Source organism: Acipenser ruthenus, chromosome 58 (genome assembly GCF_902713425.1).
Source record: "Acipenser ruthenus chromosome 58, fAciRut3.2 maternal haplotype, whole genome shotgun sequence".
NCBI classification, from domain to species: Eukaryota; Metazoa; Chordata; class Actinopteri; order Acipenseriformes; family Acipenseridae; genus Acipenser; species Acipenser ruthenus.
Genome location: NC_081246.1, coordinates 4,231,036 through 4,251,375, shown reverse-complemented (window position 1 = coordinate 4,251,375; position 20,340 = coordinate 4,231,036). Strand labels below are relative to the sequence as shown.

Sequence of the window (20,340 nt, the reverse complement as noted above, 5' to 3'; positions counted from 1 at the left end):
TCATGATTGTTCAAAATAGAATTTGTATGCAGCTAGTGCTGTGAAGCAGTGATGCTGGAATTGATGTCACTGTCACTGCTGACCAATCTATACAGTACACTTCACTATATTCCCAGTGATGGTTGGTCGTGGGTTAGTTTGTATATTCTCGTCTGTCTCAGTGATGGTTGTGGGGTAGTTTGTATATTCCTGTCTATTTCCGTGAACACCAAGTCTTATCGCTTCATTCCCTGCAAGGGCTTCGTGCCATCATTATGATCAAGTTATGGTACCTCTGGATGTTTTACATCAGTGTTAAGACTAGCATTGTCAGGAAAGATGAAAAACACCAAGACACAGGGAGAGGATGCAAATGAAGTCTATTTATTTTTCAATAATCCTACAGTGACTATTCAACAGATTTCATATTATATGAATCTCTGGTTCAAGTCGTCGATTCCTCTATTCTTCGGCTTCCTTTCCCTTTAGAAACAAAGAAATGAATTCACGATTAGTCACTGTGCACACTGTGAGACAAACACAGCTTTACTCTTTAACTGTTTAAAAAAAAAAAAATCATGCTTGAAAATAAAACAGACCACCCTGCTTTATCTCACCAACATTTAAAACAAAACACTACATTGAATTAATACACATACCGAAGCATTAATAAGATCTACCTCTAGTATAGAATATGAGAGATATGTTACTATATTGTCCAACATTTGTAATTAGAAATATATAACGCTGCTTCTGAAATCCTGTCCAAAATCTCTATCACTGCACTGAAGTTCCTTAAAATCAGTAAAATGCTTTCACAAAGATCAGAGCGTTGCTCAGGAGGAACATCAATGCTCTCCTGGCAAATGCTTAACTGAGACCAGTTCAAATGCCTTGCAGTAAAGGGAACTGTGCTGGATTTCATCTTTTAAGTCACCTTGGCTCCCAGCTCACGGCTCTTGGTCCTCAGCTTGTTGACCTGGGACTCAGCGATATCAGCGCGCTCCTCAGACTCCTCAAGCTCGTGCTGCACCTTCCTGAACTTAGCCAGGTGGGTGTTGGCTTGTTCCTCCTGAAAGGGAAGCGCGAGACACAGGGTTACACAAATGGGTTCCAATACAAGAGTGAAAGAAAAGCGGTGCTTCAGAAAACATGGTGTTTCAGATCTCAAGGGTCACGTACAGCTTCCTCAGCCTGCCTCTTGTAAGCCTTCACTTTCAGCTGCAGCTTATCAACCAGATCCTGGAGTCTGGCCACATTCTTCTTGTCTTCTTCACCCTGCGATGAAATAAATCACAATAATAACTCACGTGACCAATTACTAAACTTAACGCTGCAATAGAGCACATTCAGAGCGATCAGACTCAATACATTCATAAATTGTACAGGCAGCAATATATTCATATTCTGCTGGACAGAAAAATAAATTCCATACTTTTTAGGTGATAACTTGCTGTTTCTTTTTATTGTAATTTTCAAGAACCTAACAAGGAAAAGGGGTTTATGAAAATGTAACATTATAAAAACATAAGGACAGTTTGGGAGCGAGAAGAGTCCATTCGACCCAACAAGGCTCGTCCCTTCCTTATGATCCCAGAGTTTTAGCTCTTACTTCTTCACCTGAAGAGATTTCATTCTTTACACTTGTCCTCATCACCCATTCCATTAAGTCCTGGGATCAGTCTAGTTGCCCTTCTCTGTACCTTCAATAACCCCCAATATGTTTTCAATGTCTAAGCCCAATGCTGCAATGCTGAAGCCTTCACTGTACCTGGTAGCTGAGCTCCTTGACTCTTCTCTCGTATTTGCGGACTCCTTTAACTGCATCAACGCCACGTCTCTGCTCAGCTTCAAGCTCGTTCTCCAGCTCGCGCACCTGGAAAGTCAAAGCGTTCCAAGTTATTCCAAATAGTCACCCAAGTTTGGACCTGCAAAGTACTTCTCCAGATGTTCAGCTCACCCTGGTCTCCAGTTTCTGGAGCTGTTTCTTTCCACCCTTCATGGCCAGCTGCTCAGCCTCATCCAGACGGTGGGTCAGGTCCTTCACTGTCTGTTCCAGGTTCTTCTTCATCCTCTCCAGGTGAGAGCTGGTGTCCTGCTCCTTCTTGAGCTCCTCTGCCATCATGGCAGCCTGGTAGTTGAAGGGAAGACATTAAGAGCTGGAGCAGCAATAGAAGTGGGGAAATTGTAACTGTGAGCCTCACGGCATGTCTCAGCCAAACAGGTTCTGAGTAGAGCGGTAATTATCCCACAGGTAGATGGCATCTAAAAGCTAAGAGGACTTTAGAATCGTGAAGCTCATAAATGTCAAGCAGCCTAAATTATCAAGTACGGAAACTCAGAACATTTTAAAATGTCTTAATGCCTTTAATAGCATTAATGTCCTGTGCAGCTGTCATTAACTGTAGAAACTCTTGTCATTGTTTAAGTGGCCTCGTATTTAAGTTGGGACACCTAACTGTCTCTTGCGGTTGGCCGTTAATGCTGAACTGATTGAACATCAATTGCTCAGTGGTGGAGAGCCTCATCCCTGCACATCACATTGGTTTGAATGTAGGTTTTGAACTGGAGCAAGCGAAACCTCCACAGCTTGCAAGGTGAATGTTAAGTAACAGGTGTTTAAACACACAGCCCCCAATCCAATAGCATCTATCATTACCCATAAAAAAGACTCACGTCAGTAATGGCTTTCTTGGCTTTTTCTTCTGCGTTTCTTGCTTCCTGGATGGTGTCATCTACTTCGCTCTGCAGCTGGCTAACATCAGACTCGAGCTTCTTCTTGGTGTTGATGAGACTGGTGTTCTGTAACAAGGTAAAGACTGTCAGCTCCCAAAAGCTCATAAACATCATTTAAAACAAGAATAAAAAACAACACCACCGCAGGAATTCCTTCGGACCTGGGTGTGCAGCAGCTGCACACGCTCGCTGGCGTCAATGAGCTCCTGTTCAGCCACTTTGCGGCCTCTCTCTATCTGTTCCAGGGCAGCCCTCATCTCTTCAATTTCAGCCTGCATCAGGGTGTTCCTGCGTTCCACCATGGCGAGCTGTTCCTTCGTGTCTTCCTGTCCTCGGACAGCATCGTCAAGGTGCAGTTGGGCATCCTGGATAGAAAATAAAAACCAGTAAGACAATTAGGAAGATCTGGTCACAAGTGAAATGTGTGACACTAGCCCTCAAAAGAAAGTCTCCCTACCTTGAGTTGTCCTTGGACGTTCCTCAGTTGTTTCTGAGATTCAGCTGCTTGGCGGTTGGCGTGACTCAGCTGAATTTCCATTTCATTCAGGTCTCCCTCCATCTTCTTCTTCACTCTCAGGGCATCGTTGCGGCTCCTAACTTCAGAGTCGAGAGTGCTCTGCATGGAGTCCACCACTCTCTGACTGTTTCTCTTCAGCTGTTCCAGCTCCTCGTCTTTCTCGGCGATCTTTCTGTCAACCTCCGATTTCACCTGGTTCAGCTCCAGCTGGACACGGAGAATCTTGGACTCCTCGTGCTCCAGTGTAGCCTGTTTTATTAAAGATTCAAAGAGAAAGATAGAGAGAAAACTTAACATAGTATAGAGACAATGGCCATGGAGATGAGAAGGTGTGTGTTTCTAAAGAATTACCTCTGCCTCTTCCAAGGCGGTTTGGATTTCGGACTTTTCAGTTTCAGTCTGCTTCTTTGACTTCTCCAGCTCATGAATAGCCTTCCCACCCTCACCAATCTGTTCAGTCAGATCAGAGATCTCCTCTACAAGACGAAGAAGAAGATGAGAAACATGGTTAGAATTGGAATGCAACAATAACCGGGTGCTTTTCATTCACAGCATCCCATTGCAGGCTTAGAGACAACAGATTCAAATGTTGCTCCTCCATGATTCAGAATGCACAGTCAGAATTGCATTAGTGCACTGAAGAAGACACTAGCCGAAACCTTTGTCTGCTTCACTTGGTTTCTTCCCCTTTTACCTTGTCGTTGGCTCTCACTGCAGTGTATCACACAGAGATTGTATTATAATTAGTGCTATACATTTTTAATACTGGCATATAAAATTTTACATTTGTTTACATTACATTTGCCACATTTCTGCCCAATTCTGTCTGTGATCCTTGGTGTCAGAAACATTTACAGTGACCAGACAAAATGGTTGACTTTACAAAACCAATGTGAGCACGAGATGAGTGAATGAACCCGTATCTGAGTGTGAACAGGGTGTTGAAGTCGGGACTCACGCTGTAAGTTCTTGTTCTCCCGCTTAAGGGTTTCCAGTTGGTCCAAAGATTCTTCATAGGAGTTCTTCAATTTGAAGAGCTCAGTGCCGAGAGAGCGAGCCTCTTTCTGTGCAGCTTCCAGCTCTGCCTGGCCTTCTTCAAACTTCTGCTTCCACTCAGCAAGAACCTGAAACAATACAGCACATAAATATACACCAAGATGTCTCTTTGTTACTAACTTTGAGCCAGACAGCAATATTTCTACCAGATGCCCTGTATTAGTCTGTTTTTTGAACAACCATCTTTTGCGTACCTTGTCGAAGTTTCTCTGCTTCTTGTCGAGAGCAGAGGCTTGTGCATTTGCTCTTTCTACGTCAACCATGAGATCTTCCACTTCACCCTGGAGCCTCTGTTTGGTTTTCTCCAGAGAGGCAGACTTTGAGTTCACAGCCTCAATGTGTTCTTCAGCATCTTGAAGGCGCTGTACCAGCTTTTTCCTGGGAATGAGTGTTTGTGTTTAGAAAAGGGAGCAGAGAGTGAACGCACTGAAATGTATGTGAAGTAAAGTGTGGTTATTTACTTTGCTTCTTCAAGCTCCTCCGTGCGCTGGATAGCATCAGTTTCGTATTTGGTTCTCCACTGAGCCACCTCACTGTTAGCCTTGGACATTGCACGCTGCAGCTCAGCTTTGGCTTCCTGCTCCTCCTCAAATTGCTCACGAAGCAGGTCACAGTCATGGCGGGCAGATTGCACACTATGAGCCAGGGCACTCTTGGCCTTTAAAGAATGACAAGAATATTATAATAAAAAACATGCAATGCCAAAGACGACTTATTTGGAAATAAATAAATAAATAATAATAATAATAATAATAATAATAATAATAATAATAATAATAATAATAATGGCAGTATTACTTTTGATTCTTCCTCCAGCTGCCTCTTGAGCTCCTCAATTTGCTGAGTGAAAGCCTGTTTGCCCCTCGTCAGCTGAGAAACTAAAGCTTCCTTCTCTTCCAGCTGGCGAGAGAATTCACCTGAAACAGAAGCATTGAGAGTTTTCAAGGATGCTCTTTCTTCTACTGTGCTGTCAATTCAATTGCATCAGGCAGCAGGTACCAGCTTACCGTTCTCTGTCAGAAGACGTGCTTTTTGCCCACTGATGTCATTGATCTGACGCACGTTCTCGTCGTTCTTGGTCTTAATCTCACTGTGCTGGTCCTCCAGAGAACGGCACATCTTTTCCAGGTTAGCCTTTAGTTAAAAGATGAAAAGGATTAGTGTACATGAACACAATCCTATAGGCTCGTCCTGAGAGGACACACACACACACACATACATGCATACATACATCCGCTGTTCACTGTACCTTGGTTTTGGCTACAGATTCCATGTTGCTGGAGAGGTCATCGAGTTCCATTTTCAATTCACTCTTTTCCTTCTCAAGCTTCTGTTTCACACGCTGGAGGTTGTCGATTTGTTCTCCCAGTTCCGCCACGCTGTCGGCTTGCTTTTTGCGAAGAGCAGCTGCAGTAGCTTCATGCTGCAGAGTGGACTCCTCCAGGTCACGTCTGAGCTTCTGAAACTCAGCTTCACGTTTCTTGTTCATTTCAATCTGAGCTGAAGTTGCACCTCCAGCTTCCTCAAGCCTTTCACTGATCTCTTCAAGTTCCCTGGAAAGATCAGCTCTTTGCTTTTCAATCTTTGCCCGAGCAGCTCGTTCGGCTTCGATTTCTTCTTCAAGCTCTTCGATGCGCGCCTAGAAAATGGAACAAAATGGAAACATTTCTCAGCTGGAATCAAACATCTGTGATCAGTTATTTTCTGTGAATTCAAAGAGTTTGATTTCCCCACAATACCTGGAGCTCCTTAATCTTCTTTTGAAGTTGAGCACCCACAGCTTGTTCATCCTCAATTTTGCTAAGCAGCTGGCTTGTTTCAAAGTCCTTCCTGGAAAGTTCAAAGAATTGATATGGAATGAATTGAGCCTCAGTAGTACAGTCTAGCGGTCGTAGGCGCTGTATTCAGGTTGCAGTCTCCTATTGAGGAGTTCAGATCCCACCTCTGGCAAGAATACATTTTTTCTAACATGAACACATACAGTAGCTAATGCTGAACCACCCTTTAAGACCCGACTTGATCAACGTTTTGGAGATCAACCTGCTGCTAGGAACCATACAATCTTTGGTGGAATGAATAGTTTTCTCTTTTTCCTAAATTGTCTTATGTTCTTATTATTAATATATGGTTTTATGAATCAAAGGGGGGCCAAATTAGTCCCAGTATTGTCTCCAACTTAGATCCTTATGTTCATTTAGTTATTTTGTTTGCTTGTTAAATCTACACATTTCAATCTACATTTCTTTCTATATAGTAGTCTTACTTCTTTATCTTCTCATCTGATTGCTGCTTGTCGTTTTCCAGATCCATTATGGATTCCTGGGCTAGCTTCAGATCTCCCTCAAGCTTTCTCTTGGCTCTCTCAAGGTCCATACGGAGTTTCTTTTCTTGCTCCAGTGAACCTTCAAGCTACACAAAAGGAAAAGCCAATGATATGATATGATTGTATTTGATGAAGTTAAACCCCTTGAAAGTCTGCTTGGTCTGCTTCACTCACATCGTCCACTTGTTGTTCCAGCTTAGTCTTTGCTTTGGTCAGAGTGTTGACTTTGTCCTCCTCTGCTTGCAGGTCATCAAGGGTCTGTTGGTGTGCCTCTTGGAGGGCTTTCTTTTCCTTGATTAATTTTGCAAGACTTTCATCCTGAGTAGCCATTTCTTCAGTAAGGTTTTTAACCTATATAAAAGGGTTAGAAACAAAACCAATGGATTTGTTTGTGTTCCGTTTTTTAATAAATAATTGCATGTCGCTTGTTAAAATCCTCACCTTATTTTCTGTGGCGTGCTTCTCCTTCTCCACTTTGGCCAGTGTGAGCTCGAGGTCGTCGATGTCCTTCTTGAGCTCAGAGCACTCGTCTTCCAGTTTCCTCTTCTTGGCAGTCAGCTCAGAGTTCATTTCCTCCTCATCTTCCAGTCTCTCCGTTGTCTCTTTAAGTTTTGCCTCGAGCTGGATCTTGCTTTTGATAAGCGCCTCGCATCTTTCTTCAGCATCAGAGAGGCTTTCACCTTCCTGCAAACACATCATAAAAGTATAATTTTAATAAACGTACAGGGATTGAAATGTTTATCCAATACAGTCGACACTTTCTGCATGAGGGGGGAAATGACCAGAATATCTGAAAGCTCACTTATTATTAATGAGTCCCTAGGAATGTCTTTGAGATGCTGTAGTTCAATAACAATATGCTTTCAGGGTTTTGCATTAGATTTGTGTTGGTGGTGTTTCTGAAATGATCACGTAACCCCAGTGGAAATGGGTCCTTGCTCTGGTTTATTCATTTTATATGCTGGTTTGGTCCAGAAGGAGGCGGTACAGAAATATGGCAAAAAGAATCATGAATCATGAATCTCTCACATCTAGGCAGTGTCCACCACATGAGATAAAGCAATTGAAAGGATGATAAGCCATAGTAATAAAGAATGGATACGTACCGACCGGACTTGAAGCAGCAGGTCATTCTTTTCCTGCACCACAGAAACCATTTTCTCCTCAAGTGACTTGCATTTTGCTTCTGACTTGGCCAGATTTTCTTTGCACTTTTCGAATTCTTCCTTCATGTTGGCCATTTCCTTTTCAGATTCGGCACTCTTCAGGAGTGGCTTGATCTTGAAGTAGAGCTTCATCCACGGCCAGTGTTTCACATTCATGAATGAGCGAATGTTGTACTGGATGGTGAAAAGAGCTTCCCTATAATACATGAACAAAAGAACACAAATTATATATTTGTAAAACTCTTTTGTTTAACTCACAAAAGCAGAACACTGTTATATCTGATTCTTGAAACGTTTCCATAACTATAATATATATTTCTAAAAAGAAATCACAATGTGCTGGGGAATCAAATCTCAAAGTCTTTTTGCATTTTATCCATAGCAACATAAAACAAAGTTTATGAAATGTTTATGAAATATGAATATTGAGTAAAAGTATATAGCAGAAACATGACATTAAAGCCACATGAAGTGAATTGTATAACATATATAGCAGTATAACTTGTGTGTTAGATTTATAAAAATGACATCTTTTAGCTATTGCAGTATATTAAAGTCGCTTCAGATGGTTTGGTATTTCTTTATCACCTTCTTTCCATCATCTTTACGAATTCCTTTCTCATCAGGAAGCCACGAGCCAGAGCCTGCGTGATGGTCACGAGTTTGGCTAACTTTTCATCTCGCATCTCCTCAAGTACACCCAGCAGACCAGCTTTAAAGAACACCTGAATTCAAGAGATTCACGGTAAAATAGGCTTTTGTCTTAGCATGGCGCACCATTAGACTAGGGGAACAGAGTTCACTTAATCATGTAACAATAAACAAAGAGTCTCTATCTTGAAAATGATTGACTTTCATAAGTATAATGTGGTTTACATTAGCATTTAAATTCATTTTTACTGTTCAATAACATTTTCAAGGTGATGCTAATTTTAAAGACATATTTATGTAGACTAACCTTGGTGTGCCCAAATTTATACTCGTCGTGATTTATATCAATGGATCCCAAAAGCTTCTCTGATGCTTTCTTGTTGTCCATGAACTGACCATCAGGGATGACACTTGCATTTAATACTTTGTATCTATGTCAGAAATAGTGAATACATGTCATTATACACTTTGAATAGCTGCACAGAGAAATGTAAAAGAATGAAAAAGCATTCATGAGAGGGAAACTCTGAGGTGTTGATACCTTTGCTTGAAGTCACCATACAAGATTCTGCTTGGGAATCCCTTTGTACAAATTCTGATACCTTCCAGCACACCGTTACATCTCAGCTGGTGGATAACCAAATGATTTTCCATAAGGGCTGCAAAGAAGGGTACATGTTATATAGAACAGTAATCATGTTTTTATAATTTAAATACAAATAAAAAGCCACATCATTTATGTACACGTAATTGATGTTGCTTGCGATACTCATGCATATATAGAAGTGTTAGACGATAAAGCAATTTTCTGTTCTCGATTATCGGCTGTCAATTAACACGATAATCATGATTATCGGCTGAATAAATAAAATACTTGTCTTGTGTCTTGTTATTGTTCCAAATAACGTCTGATGAACTTTCGAATGTTTAAAATTACCTTTTGAATTGCTGACTAGCGAACAAACCTTCAAACCTTTGAACACAGCCCGAAATACCTGTGATTGCAGTTAGACATATGTCAGGAATGAGCATCAAAATGAAGAGTCTCACGCGCTATAACATCATAAGTACCTGGAGTCTTTGACTCGTTGGGAATCAAGCAGCGCACAAAGTGAGGGTGAGTGCTCCTCAAGTTGGACATCAGTTTGTTCAGATTCTCCTGTAGCATGATGAACATTGGAAGATTGATTTCACATTTTTCAATTCATAAACGACACGTAGTACAGATTCAGGGCGATACTCGGATTCTCCCAGTATTCATCGTCAGGTATTAAATAAATCAAAGCACATCTATTTATTAATGTGTTGACTTCAAAGCAGGACAAGCTGCCCTTCTCTCACCTTTACAATTGAGTACCAATCAATGCCAGTGAACTTTCACATGGAGTGTTTTCAAAGATCCGGGACGCTGACATATTTACTGCTGTATCAGCGTACCATCGCCATAAACTGACCAAATATGTTGCAAAACCAGCAAATGCAGTTGATGCAAGCGGAGTACAAAAAGGTGAAGCAGGAACACATACCCTGAAGAGTCCAGACACAGTCTGGAAGGAGCCACCCTTCTTCTTGCCACCCTTCTTCGCGCCTCCAGCATCTTTAAATGCAAAAGAGCAAAACCTCAGACAGGTGACGTACAATCAGTATGAAGCAGGTTGAACCCCTCCCTTAACCCTCAATAGCAATGTGTGTATAAAATGAAAACCATTGGAAACTTTTCTTTTCTATGCGTCAAGAGAACTTTGCTGCCATTCCTCTGACATATTTTTTTTTGGTTTGTATTTTCGTGCTCCACAAACGTCATACAGCGACTACTGCTCTCTGTACTCCAAACTCTGCAAGTGCGACAATTTATTTGCACTTTGCCTATACTTACATCTACCCCACAATCGCAATAACTGTTTATTTCTGTATTACTAATAATCTTCGAATGCTAATCCTTCAATAATGTAAGCTTAATAAATAAGTTTGAATTAAACTTACTCACTGTTGTCAAGTATCATTAATAACATGATTTAACTAAAGTAAATAGAGACGATGATTATAGTTGCTTCCACACCCTTACAACCTTACCTGCGGCTGGTGCTGCGCTACTGGCATAAAGGAAGGCCAGGAGCTTCACGGATGATTTCACGTACAGCCCCAATACAGTTTCGTTCAGTGGGTCCTTGTTCTTGTCCAGCCAGCCGCCGACGTTGTAGTCCACAGTGCCAGCATAGTGCACCAGGGAGAAGTGGGCCTCAACTTTGCCTTTGCCCGGTTTCGGTTTCTGGAAGGCGTTGTTCTTGCCAAGGTGCTGGTCGTACAGCTTGTTCTTGAAGGAAGTGTCTGAGGCCTTGGGGAACATGCACTCCTCTTCAAGGATGGAGAAGATGCCCATTGGCTAGTGGAAACAAAGATGTGAATTTTAGAAAGAGAAAAACAACAGAGACAGTGACGAGAGCGTTGAATTTATTAACAGCGTCACTGACGTACCTTTTCAATAAGCTCAATGCAAGCAGCCAAGTCCATACCGAAGTCAATGAACTCCCAAATGATCCCTTCTTTCTTGTACTCTTCTTGTTCCAGTACAAACATGGTATGATTGAAAAACTGTTGCAGTTTTTCATTGGTGAAGTTGATGCACAGCTGCTCCAAGCTGTTGAACTAAATATATACAAAAAAATATATATGAAATCCCAACAATAAATAACGCTGTGTGTAGTACGGAAATGACGATACAGAAATCCTCCAACTTACATCAAAGATCTCGAATCCTGCAATATCCAGGACTCCAATGTAGAATTGTCTTGGCTGCTTTGTAGCCAACATCTCGTTGATACGGATAACCATCCACAAGAACAGTTTCTCATAGACAGATTTGGACAGAGCGCCAACAGCGTTATTGACCTAATGAGATAATAGAGGTTGTGTTAAATGAAACTATTATTCAGTTGAATTGTGTGCAATGTTCGTGGAGGTCTAGAGCAAACACATTACCTGGGGGACAGTCTGCCCCTTGGTCACATACTCATTCCCCACTTTCACTCTCGGGTAGCACAAGGCTTTCAGCAAGTCGGCGGAGTTCAGTCCCAACAGATAACTGACTTTGTCAGCCACTGAAACCAAACACAACATCTTGTTTACGACTCCTGGTAATCTTGGATGTGTAAACTGGTTGTAATCGATAGAATAGCTTAGTAGGAGATTTGCATGTCTTGAGAAACAATGCGTGTTCATCTAATGTCTGATTCTCAACAGTAATGCAAAAGCAATGGCGCTATCTCTGCATGATTTCTGCAGGCTCTCACAATAGCGTCTCGCAAGGCTGCCTTTCATGTCTTGTTAGCTGCTTATACGAGAGGTGCTTGTAAATCAGTTACCTTCAGTGCCGTCTGGTTCAGCCTGCTCCTCACGCTGCTTCTGCTTGAACTTCATGTTACCGTAGTGCATCACCGCACCAGTGATTTTGTAGATGCCCAATTTCTCTTCATTGTTGAACCCAAGAATGTCAATGGCAGACTGGATAGCAAAAACAACATGAGGCGCATCAACACCAAAAAGGGTAACAAAATCATTAAAGGAAGCTAATCAATGGAACTTACGTCTGTGGCCATTAACTCCTCTTTGTCGTCAATGCTGGCGACGGTGATCTGCCCTTGACTGATCATAGGGAAATCATAGGGGTTGGTGGTAATGAGAAGCATGTCTGGAAGGAAGAACAGCAGCAAACACATTGTAGAATATTTCAGCACAGAGACATCAATCAACCTGTTAACAGAGTGATTTAGTTTCACCTACCAATAAGTTCTGGCTTGTGGTTGGTCATGATCTGATAGAAGATATGGTAGCTCCTTTCTTCTTTCAGCTGAAACGTGACTCTGGATTTTTCCAGCAAGTCTGTGATGAATAAGTATTACAGTCAGAATTGTAAATGTCTTTAAACAAGACACAGATGGAAAAGAGATACTACAGCAGAAAAAAGAAACTTACAGGTCTCAATGTCAGCGGAGGCCAGTTTTCCTGTGGCTCCGAAGTGAATTCTGATAAATTTACCCTGAATGAAAATAAAATGAAATCACGTCAGTATGCTAATACACTTGGTTTAAGAAATTCCAAACGTTCAGTAATATAATGGAAACAAAAGCGTTGTCACTTACAAAGCGAGACGAGTTGTCATTTCTCACAGTTTTGGCATTACCAAAAGCTTCCAGCAGAGGGTTAGCTGAAATAATCTGATCCTCCAGGGTTCCCTGTATAAGACACAATCCTAGAGTTAGTTAATGGAACTGGAACCAGTTGAATGTTCCCTACTATTTAATGTCAATTACAATAGTTTCCAACCTGGATTTTTCCAGGAGCCGCCTCTTTCTTCTTGTCACCACCAGCCACTGCGATTGTCGCAAAGTACTGGATGACACGTTTGGTGTTCACAGTCTTTCCTGCACCAGATTCTCCACTGAGTAAAAGAGAAAAACATGTTAAGATGATATTTCTGGAGAGGTTTATGTTTTAATAATGTTTGTAATTGTATCCATACTTACGTGATCAGGACGGACTGGTTTTCACGATCTGTAAACAGAATTAAGAATTTGATTAAAGATTGTTTCTTAGTTATTATTTAGTTTAACTGATACTAATGAGCAACAGATCCAATGTGGGGTCACACTAAATCAGATTTTCATTTCTTTCACAATATTGGCATTAAATGCTCTTCATAACTCATTGCGTTTGTGAAATATGAGATCCATTACCACACCAAAAAGCATGAGATATAAAAACAAATGGAAGGAGCTGAATGGATTTACCCCAGAAGAAAATAATAGGCTTGATTTTGAAATACCTACCAGTAAGCATGAACTGATAGGCATTGTCAGAGACAGAGAAGATGTGTGGGGGAGCCTCCATACGCTTCTTGCCTCTGTATGCATCAACACAAGACTGGTCGTACACTGGAAGCCACTTGTATGGATTCACAGTAGCGCAAAACAGCCCGGAGTAAGTCTGAAATTGTGAACATATGAAATGCAGTTGAGTCATAATAAAAAGAACCTTTTCAATGTGTTCATTTACTCGGTGCAAACACACTCACGTAGATCATCCATGCTGCAAAACGCTCTTTGAGGTTATACAGCACAGTGGCTTCATTGAGGTGGGTCATCATGGCCATGTCCTCAATCTTATCGTACTTGGGGGGGTTCATGGGCAAGACATCGTCCTCTTTAACAGTGACGGTCTGAAAAGGAAAGTTAGTTAGCAGCGCCAAAGCAGCTTGGAAGTGGTTCTTGTGAACAGTGAAACAGCGTTCAACAGCAACGCAACTTCTAAGCTGTGACTTACTTCCCCAGCTTCAGTTTTGACGGTGGCTTTGCCCCCTTCTTTGCTCTGGATGACGCCTTTGACGTAGAGCTCTGTGGCGTGTGGCACGAAACAGGCGGTTTTAGCGTCGAAAGGTCTGCTTTGCGACTCAATTCTTTCCCTCTCGGGCTTCCGGAGGTATATGGCCGCCGCCCCGTAAATCTCCATCTCTGCGTCCGTACTCATGATGGCAGATTACTGCAGCTGGAACAAGTGATGCACACAGTGAACGAAACATGTAGATTATCAATATACAGGACAGAGGCTCACAGCGGAAAAGATGCAGAATACACAGTTTGTAACCCAAGCAGGTCCATTATCAGGTGCAAAGCGCAGTGTGTTTTATTAAATCATAGCGTGCAGTGGACAGGAGCTACAAGCACAGCACACAGTGTGGTGCAGTTACACTGTGTACCTTTCCTGACATACATCTATCACTTACAACTGATCAACTCAGTGTGTTTATGCTTCAAGCAGACCTCGTAAAGGCTAGAAACTGATTTTGTGCTGCTTGTAGATTTTAACATGGATCAGTTTTACAGGGATTTGCAGCACAGTTGAGAAAGCAGAAAGTGTTTTAGAAAGTTGTTTTTCTTTTAGCGACATGGGAAGTGTGTGCTTACTCACTAAGGGGAAGAGCTTCTACATTAATCTCCACACTACAAGATTCCCAGTCTATTCCGTAGCTTCCTAAAACACCTTCACTTAAAGACTCAGTCCTGCTGTTAAATACAAATAGAAAAGAATCACAAATAATTCTTACCTTCCTCAGCAAGAAACCCCGGAATCTGGAAGGTTTTTGAATTGGCGACACTGCAAACAAAATGAAGAAGATACGTGTGATTTCTGTGCAGGGCATGCTGGACTCATATGCTGCGCAATGGAAGCATTTAATAGCTGATACTGACTCCTGATTGTTAGGGAGATGTTTCTGAATGGGTTGGAAATGGTTTAAAATTTAGAGTGCGCAATTATTTTATCACATTTCACTCCCTAATTGTCCATCCCTGTCCAATTATGTCCCCTCACTGCAGCAATTCCTCACAAAAGCTCAAGAGGACTGAAGGTCAGTAAATATCCTCTGATCCCCAAGCCAATCGCCTCTACAGCCAGGAGTTTGAGAGTGGATGCCAGTGAGCTATCTGCCCCTGGGGGACAAAGACCAGCTCTACCGGCGCTGCTTGACCTCAGCAGTTTCTGTCAGGTTTGCCTCCTAACTCACTAGAGCACCAGAACCAATGTGAGGCTCCTTGTGGAATCCCAATGAAGATCTGAAGACACAGGGTGGTGTGCAGGGGAGTCATACTCCTGTGACTGTGTGACTTCCCCCGCAAACCATGTGATAGTGCCTTTACCAGAGGAGACCCTCAGGGACCCCTGCGCTCCCCTGACTGTGTGTCTCACCCTGCACACTACACAGCCATGCCTTTACCAGAGGAGACACTCGGGGACCCCTGCGCTCCCCTGACTGTGTGACTCCCCCTGCACGCCACACCTGCGCTCCCCTGACTGTGTGACTCCCCCTACACACCCTGCCTTGAAAGTAGACTGCAATGCAGCCGCTTCCATTACTACTTAAAACGACATCAGTGTACAAGTACAACAGACAAGCTGATTAATCTGACTCACTCTTTACTGTTCTGCGGATATGTTTCATCGTTGCTATTGACACCAGCACAGCTAGCTCGGATGAAACACACACAGAATGAAGCAACATTTCCATCGCTCTCGTTACAGAACGTCACTAAAAACACACAATGCTTACAGTAGAAAGGCACGGAGTTAGAATGTGGAAGCCTCAGCACCAAAAAAGCTGCCTGAACGGCAATACATCACGCGGAGGACGTCTCTTATTTTTCATAAGAGAGAAGTCATCTCGTGCAAGAGGCTTCCGGCCCCACAAACGCCCCAAACGATCTGTGCATTAAACCAAAGTGAAACAGCACAGCCTCAACACTGCTCAACAGATACAGACAGTTACCCTCCAGACACTTACCAGAGTATGGATGTTCTAGCACCGGTGCTGGAGGCTCGCTCGGGCTCTGCTTTTATCAGGAGCTTTTCTGCCACTCCAGCAAAACTGCCAGCTGTATTTGGTCATGTAGCTTTGCTCCTATATTGCATTATAGATATCAGTTCCACTTTGTCAGGAGGCTAGCATATGGCATTCCATAATCTATTAGTGACATGTGCTGATGTTGTATAACTAGTTACAGTGCCTAATGTTGTCTTGCTGTCAGCAAACTCAATGTATAGACTTTGAATGTGATTTGATAGACTGGTCAGATTGGATCAAACTGCAACTAAAGTCTGCAGGACTGTGGCTGCCATACAACTCCTGCAGACCTTCACTGTAACCGGGGAGTCTGAATTGTGTTTCCCATTATGATTTTGCACACTGATTGGTTTCTTTCTTTTTACACATTTATATCTTGATTTTCATACAATGCTACCAAGGTATTTTAGCAGTTTCCCCTCCATGCTTTTTCCACAGTTATACTATACATTTATTGCAGTTTACTATGGGTTTTTTTTAATATACATTTTAACACACCTCGCCGCGAAAACCTTAAGAAAAGTTTATAATAAGGGTCTTGACAACAAAAACTTAGAGAATTTAAATAAAAAAAGCAATCGAGAATTGAAGAGGTTACCATGGCAAGCTGATAACAGTGTGTTTGTGAACTGTGCCGCCTCCACAAAAAATAAAAACACACACACAAATGTAGACTTTGCTGCTAAAGTACGGAGCCGACGTTTCGAGTCACGTCGAAAAGAAAAACAACAATTTTAGATTTCTTCTCTAACTGGTGTGCTGCATCGAACACTGCAGAGTCAGCAGCGAGCGCAGATATAGACCCCGTCAGTGTGGAGACTCGAGGATTTGCTGAAGATGATAGAATTGTGCAGCAGCTTCCCCATTAAGACAATGCAGAGCAATAATGAAAAGCAGAAATGAGTTTCACACTAAAGCAGGGCCAGCTGTTGCAGGGAAACGTCTGAAGTAACGCGTTATCATGTTTACTTCAGACATATACCAGTGAATCTTAAGATTTGTCTATATATATATATATATATATATATATATATATATATATATATATATATAGTGAGCCAGCTCACAGATTCACCAGCAGGAGGCGTTCATGGCAGGCTAGGAACAAGCCCACAGGTGTGGCAGATAATACAATGATAGACCTGTGGTCAGCATACTTGCCTGCCATGACGTCAAGGAGTTAACGGGTAAACAGGCTGCAGGTGTGGTTAGGTAGGGGACCAAGGATGTATCTTGGTTAATTCCCATTAGCATAAATTGCCCGCACCTGTAGCCTGTAACCGTCCCATTACCAGATGATGCAGCACCCTTTAAAAGAAAGCCTTCACAGCCAGTCAAGTTTTTTGGCTTCTAACCAGGGAGCAGCGTGAGGTTATCCACAACATAGACGGACCGTCAATATAAAACAGAAGCTAAAAGAACTGCCTTTGCAACTAACACCTTCTTTCCTTTCGCTGTTGGAAGGGAATACAGCAACTGGGAAATAGATGCAGCTGGTTTTTACAAGCTGGAGACAAGCTGAAGCCAACAACCAACCTGGTAAAACCCTGGAACCAAGTAATTTAACTGGATGTGGGGAACTGTCCAGTTAGTTTACATTTTGGTTGTTTTTTTTTGGTTTTACAAATCCTGTTTGAACTGTTTATTTTCTTTACATTGCATCTCACAACTAGGATGGTATTTTCTGTTGTGAAGTAAGCGAGCAAGTTTATTTTTTGTGTTTTTGTGAAGTTTAATAAACCAACTTGGATTGGAAACTACTGTCTGCTTGGTCTGTGTGCACCCACACGCCCACAATATATATATATATATATATATATATATATATTCAGTGGCGAAAACGTACTTCATTAAAGTAACGTTAAGGTTTTGTTGCAAAAGTTCAAAAGTTTAGGAAATCAAAGTTAAGTTAGCCAGGCAACCTTGACTCTGCACCCTTATGTGAAGGTTTGCTGTCACACTTGACATCACAGATGACATCATCAATGACATCAGCAACGACATCACATATCTGTTGTGTCTAATTTAAACATTGCATACTCGCTACTCAGTTTTATACTTTATTAGTAGATGCATATATATATATATATATATATATATATATATATATATATATATATATATATATAAAACGTGCTGAGTGAGATTGCGTGGTGATTTCTCAGATGGCTTTTGAATAAAGTGTTACTGCTACTGCTTACCTCAGAGTTTTCTTTGTTCCGTTCTCTGACGTAAGGCCTTTGCACACTGGATCCGCTCGGTCATTTAGTCATCCGAAAAAGTCGTCCGTCAATCCATTGCACACTAGATGCGTTTAATATTGCGCTTCAGAGCGCTGATGTGCAGTGGAGGCTTTGTAGTAAATACACCTAGTTTCAGTGTTTTAATAAAAAGAAATACAATTCTGTTAAATTTTACATAACTTTGACACAAATGTTAAATGTAATATAAACTTAATGATCAGCAAACGTGGATGGAAAACACTTGCTAATTATTACCTTTCTACTAGACTACAATAATGTTGTTACGCAATACATTAAAAAAAACATGATATCACACAACACGGTTGTCATAGCATCAGGGACCATATGACCAATATACATTTTTTATATATATACATAGTTAGGAAGCTAGCAATGAGCCACCGAACATACTTTCCATCCCTTTCATGTCCTGCCCCTCTTTTCTGACTGCTCACCCCTTTCATGCTTCTTTCTCTCATGTGTGTCTCCAGGTTAGTTGTTTGTTTACTCCCTCGACTACAATTGAAATAAAAAGTATATGCTTGTAATAACCTGTAATAACCTGTACTGCACAAAACCCCCGTTTTCATGTTTTATAATACATGTCATTCATGCCCAAGTCCACGGCAATGTCTTTACATATGTGCTCTTTTTTTAACAAAGTCTTTGTAATCTTTGTTGGATTCCTGTTTGGAGGCACACACAATCAGAACCCATGTGTCTTCCCAGTCGTTTTTCATTGGTCAGTGTCATTTTTAACGCACATCAAATCGGATCAGATAGATGGGGAATGCGCGTGATCAGGTTTTTTTTCTGTTTAGACGCACATTAAATTCTGATGCGTTATCGGATCCAGTGTGATCCAATTTTCTTTCTTAGTGACAGAGATGAAAAAACTGTCGACTGATTTTAAATGCTGTTTCAGTTGTATGGTGACAGTTTTACCTACAGAAACACTGTTTAGATAATTGTTACTGTTAAAGTGTAGTAATATTAATAGATCAGGTAAGTAAGTTGGTCTGTGATGTCATAGACGTGCGGTAAGACAATATTCATACAAGCACGGTCATGTGATCTTGTTAAGCCAATCACAGCACTTAATTTGTCCAAGCCATTTTATACAGGGCACTAATCCCTGCATCGTGGACCCCTGTGTGGAATCTGACAGGTCAATTTACACAGTGAGGGTTTTGGCTCCCATACACAGAGCTGCATATCATTTCAAACTCTGTAAAGAAATGCTGAACACACCAATCCCGATGAAAGCTATCTGCTGATAAAAATACTGCGGCTTCATGTTTCATTCTCCTCTACTGCTGGACGTCTGTCATCGTTCCTTAAGAGCTTCTTGTTGCAATTAATGAATCCTGTGTTTTTAATGTAAGTGTGTGTTAGGGGGCTTTGGTCTGAGTTCAGGAGCACCTCTTCAGTTCTAGCTGTCTGTCGTTGATATACACTACCGGTCAAAAGTTTTAGAACACCTCAATTTTTCCAGTTTTTATTGAAATTTACGCAGTTTAATGTCTCAATGTACTCTGAAATTAAAGCATAGAACAAATAAACAAGTGGAGATCGTTTTGTTTAACAAAATTTAATCTAAATTTTTTACTCATCAAAGCAGCCACCTTTTGCAGATGTAACAGCCGAACACACTCGTGGCATTCTTTCTACAATGGAAATCAAATATTGTTCGGAAAGTTCTTCCCAACACTGTTGCAGAAGTTCCCACAAATGTGTTGCACTTGTAGGTTGCTTTGCTTTCACCCTTCTGTCCAGTTCATCCCAAACCAGCTCGATGGGGTTTAAGTCTGGAGACTGTGCTGGCCATTCCATGATTTGAAGCCTACCGTCTTGTTCTTTTCTTCTAAGGTAGTTCTGACATTGGAGGTATGTTTTGGGTCATTATCTTGCTGTAGGATGAACCCCTGACCAACTAGGCGTATACCAGAGGGTATTGCATGGCGCTGCAAAATGCTGTGGTAGCAGTTTTGGTTCAGGTTGCCACTCACTCTGTGCAAGTCGCCGACTCTGGATCAAAAGAGCCCCAGACCATCACGCTTCCTCCTCCATGTTTGACAGTTGGTGTCACACACCGAGGAACCATCCTTTCGCCTACTCGACCGCGTACAAAAACCCTGCATGATGAACCGAAGATTTCAAATTTTGATTCATCGGTCCATAAGACCTTCTTCCAGTCTTCAGTAGTCCACTGGCGGTGCTTCATGGCCCAGGCAAGCCTCTTTTTCTTATTTTGCCATCTTAGCAATGGCTTTCTT

General features: G+C 41.7%; 1 protein-coding gene and 1 long non-coding RNA gene across 3 annotated transcripts; one reads left to right on the top strand and one right to left on the bottom strand.

Annotated features, from left to right (window-relative positions):
• Positions 1–342: 342 nt before the first annotated feature.
• Positions 343–15,869, bottom strand: LOC131724908 (myosin heavy chain, fast skeletal muscle-like). Of its 2 annotated transcripts, XM_059017915.1 has the most exons (41): positions 15,762–15,869; positions 14,529–14,578; positions 13,748–13,969; positions 13,500–13,643; positions 13,255–13,411; positions 12,952–12,979; positions 12,752–12,866; positions 12,568–12,660; positions 12,401–12,464; positions 12,209–12,307; positions 12,013–12,116; positions 11,791–11,929; positions 11,408–11,526; positions 11,168–11,317; positions 10,904–11,074; positions 10,502–10,811; positions 9,955–10,025; positions 9,500–9,587; positions 8,970–9,087; positions 8,736–8,859; positions 8,366–8,502; positions 7,718–7,973; positions 7,053–7,295; positions 6,786–6,962; positions 6,552–6,697; positions 6,028–6,118; positions 5,538–5,927; positions 5,296–5,422; positions 5,087–5,205; positions 4,750–4,946; positions 4,483–4,666; positions 4,191–4,356; positions 3,584–3,708; positions 3,173–3,481; positions 2,877–3,080; positions 2,656–2,781; positions 1,940–2,110; positions 1,751–1,855; positions 1,162–1,257; positions 917–1,051; positions 343–462 (listed from the first exon to the last, which is right to left on the bottom strand). In XM_059017915.1, exons 3-41 carry the CDS (start codon positions 13,949–13,951, stop codon positions 442–444), a joined length of 5,823 nt encoding a protein of 1,940 aa, XP_058873898.1. In that variant the 5' UTR covers positions 13,952–13,969; positions 14,529–14,578; positions 15,762–15,869; the 3' UTR covers positions 343–441. The 2 variants fall into 2 exon arrangements, with proteins under 2 accessions (XP_058873898.1, XP_058873899.1); XM_059017916.1 differs by lacking the exons at positions 13,748–13,969; positions 14,529–14,578 and having other exon boundaries at positions 15,762–15,775.
• Positions 8,414–16,528, top strand: LOC131724979 (uncharacterized). Its single transcript, XR_009320374.1, has 2 exons — positions 8,414–8,522; positions 14,800–16,528. It is a non-coding gene; the product is annotated as an uncharacterized LOC131724979 (long non-coding RNA).
• The last annotated feature ends 3,812 nt before the right edge of the window (positions 16,529–20,340 follow it).

Excerpts from the sequence above, each read along its gene's own strand:
- LOC131724908 (XM_059017915.1), bottom strand. The coding sequence starts at position 13,951 with ATGAGTACGGACGCAGAGATGGAGATTTACGGGGCGGCGGCCATATAC. Across the intron at positions 11,930-12,012 it reads AGGAGTTAATGGCCACAGAC|TCTGCCATTGACATTCTTGG; the intron begins GTAAGTTCCATT and ends TTTGCTATCCAG. Across the intron at positions 8,860-8,969 it reads TATGGTGACTTCAAGCAAAG|ATACAAAGTATTAAATGCAA; the intron begins GTATCAACACCT and ends TTTCTGACATAG.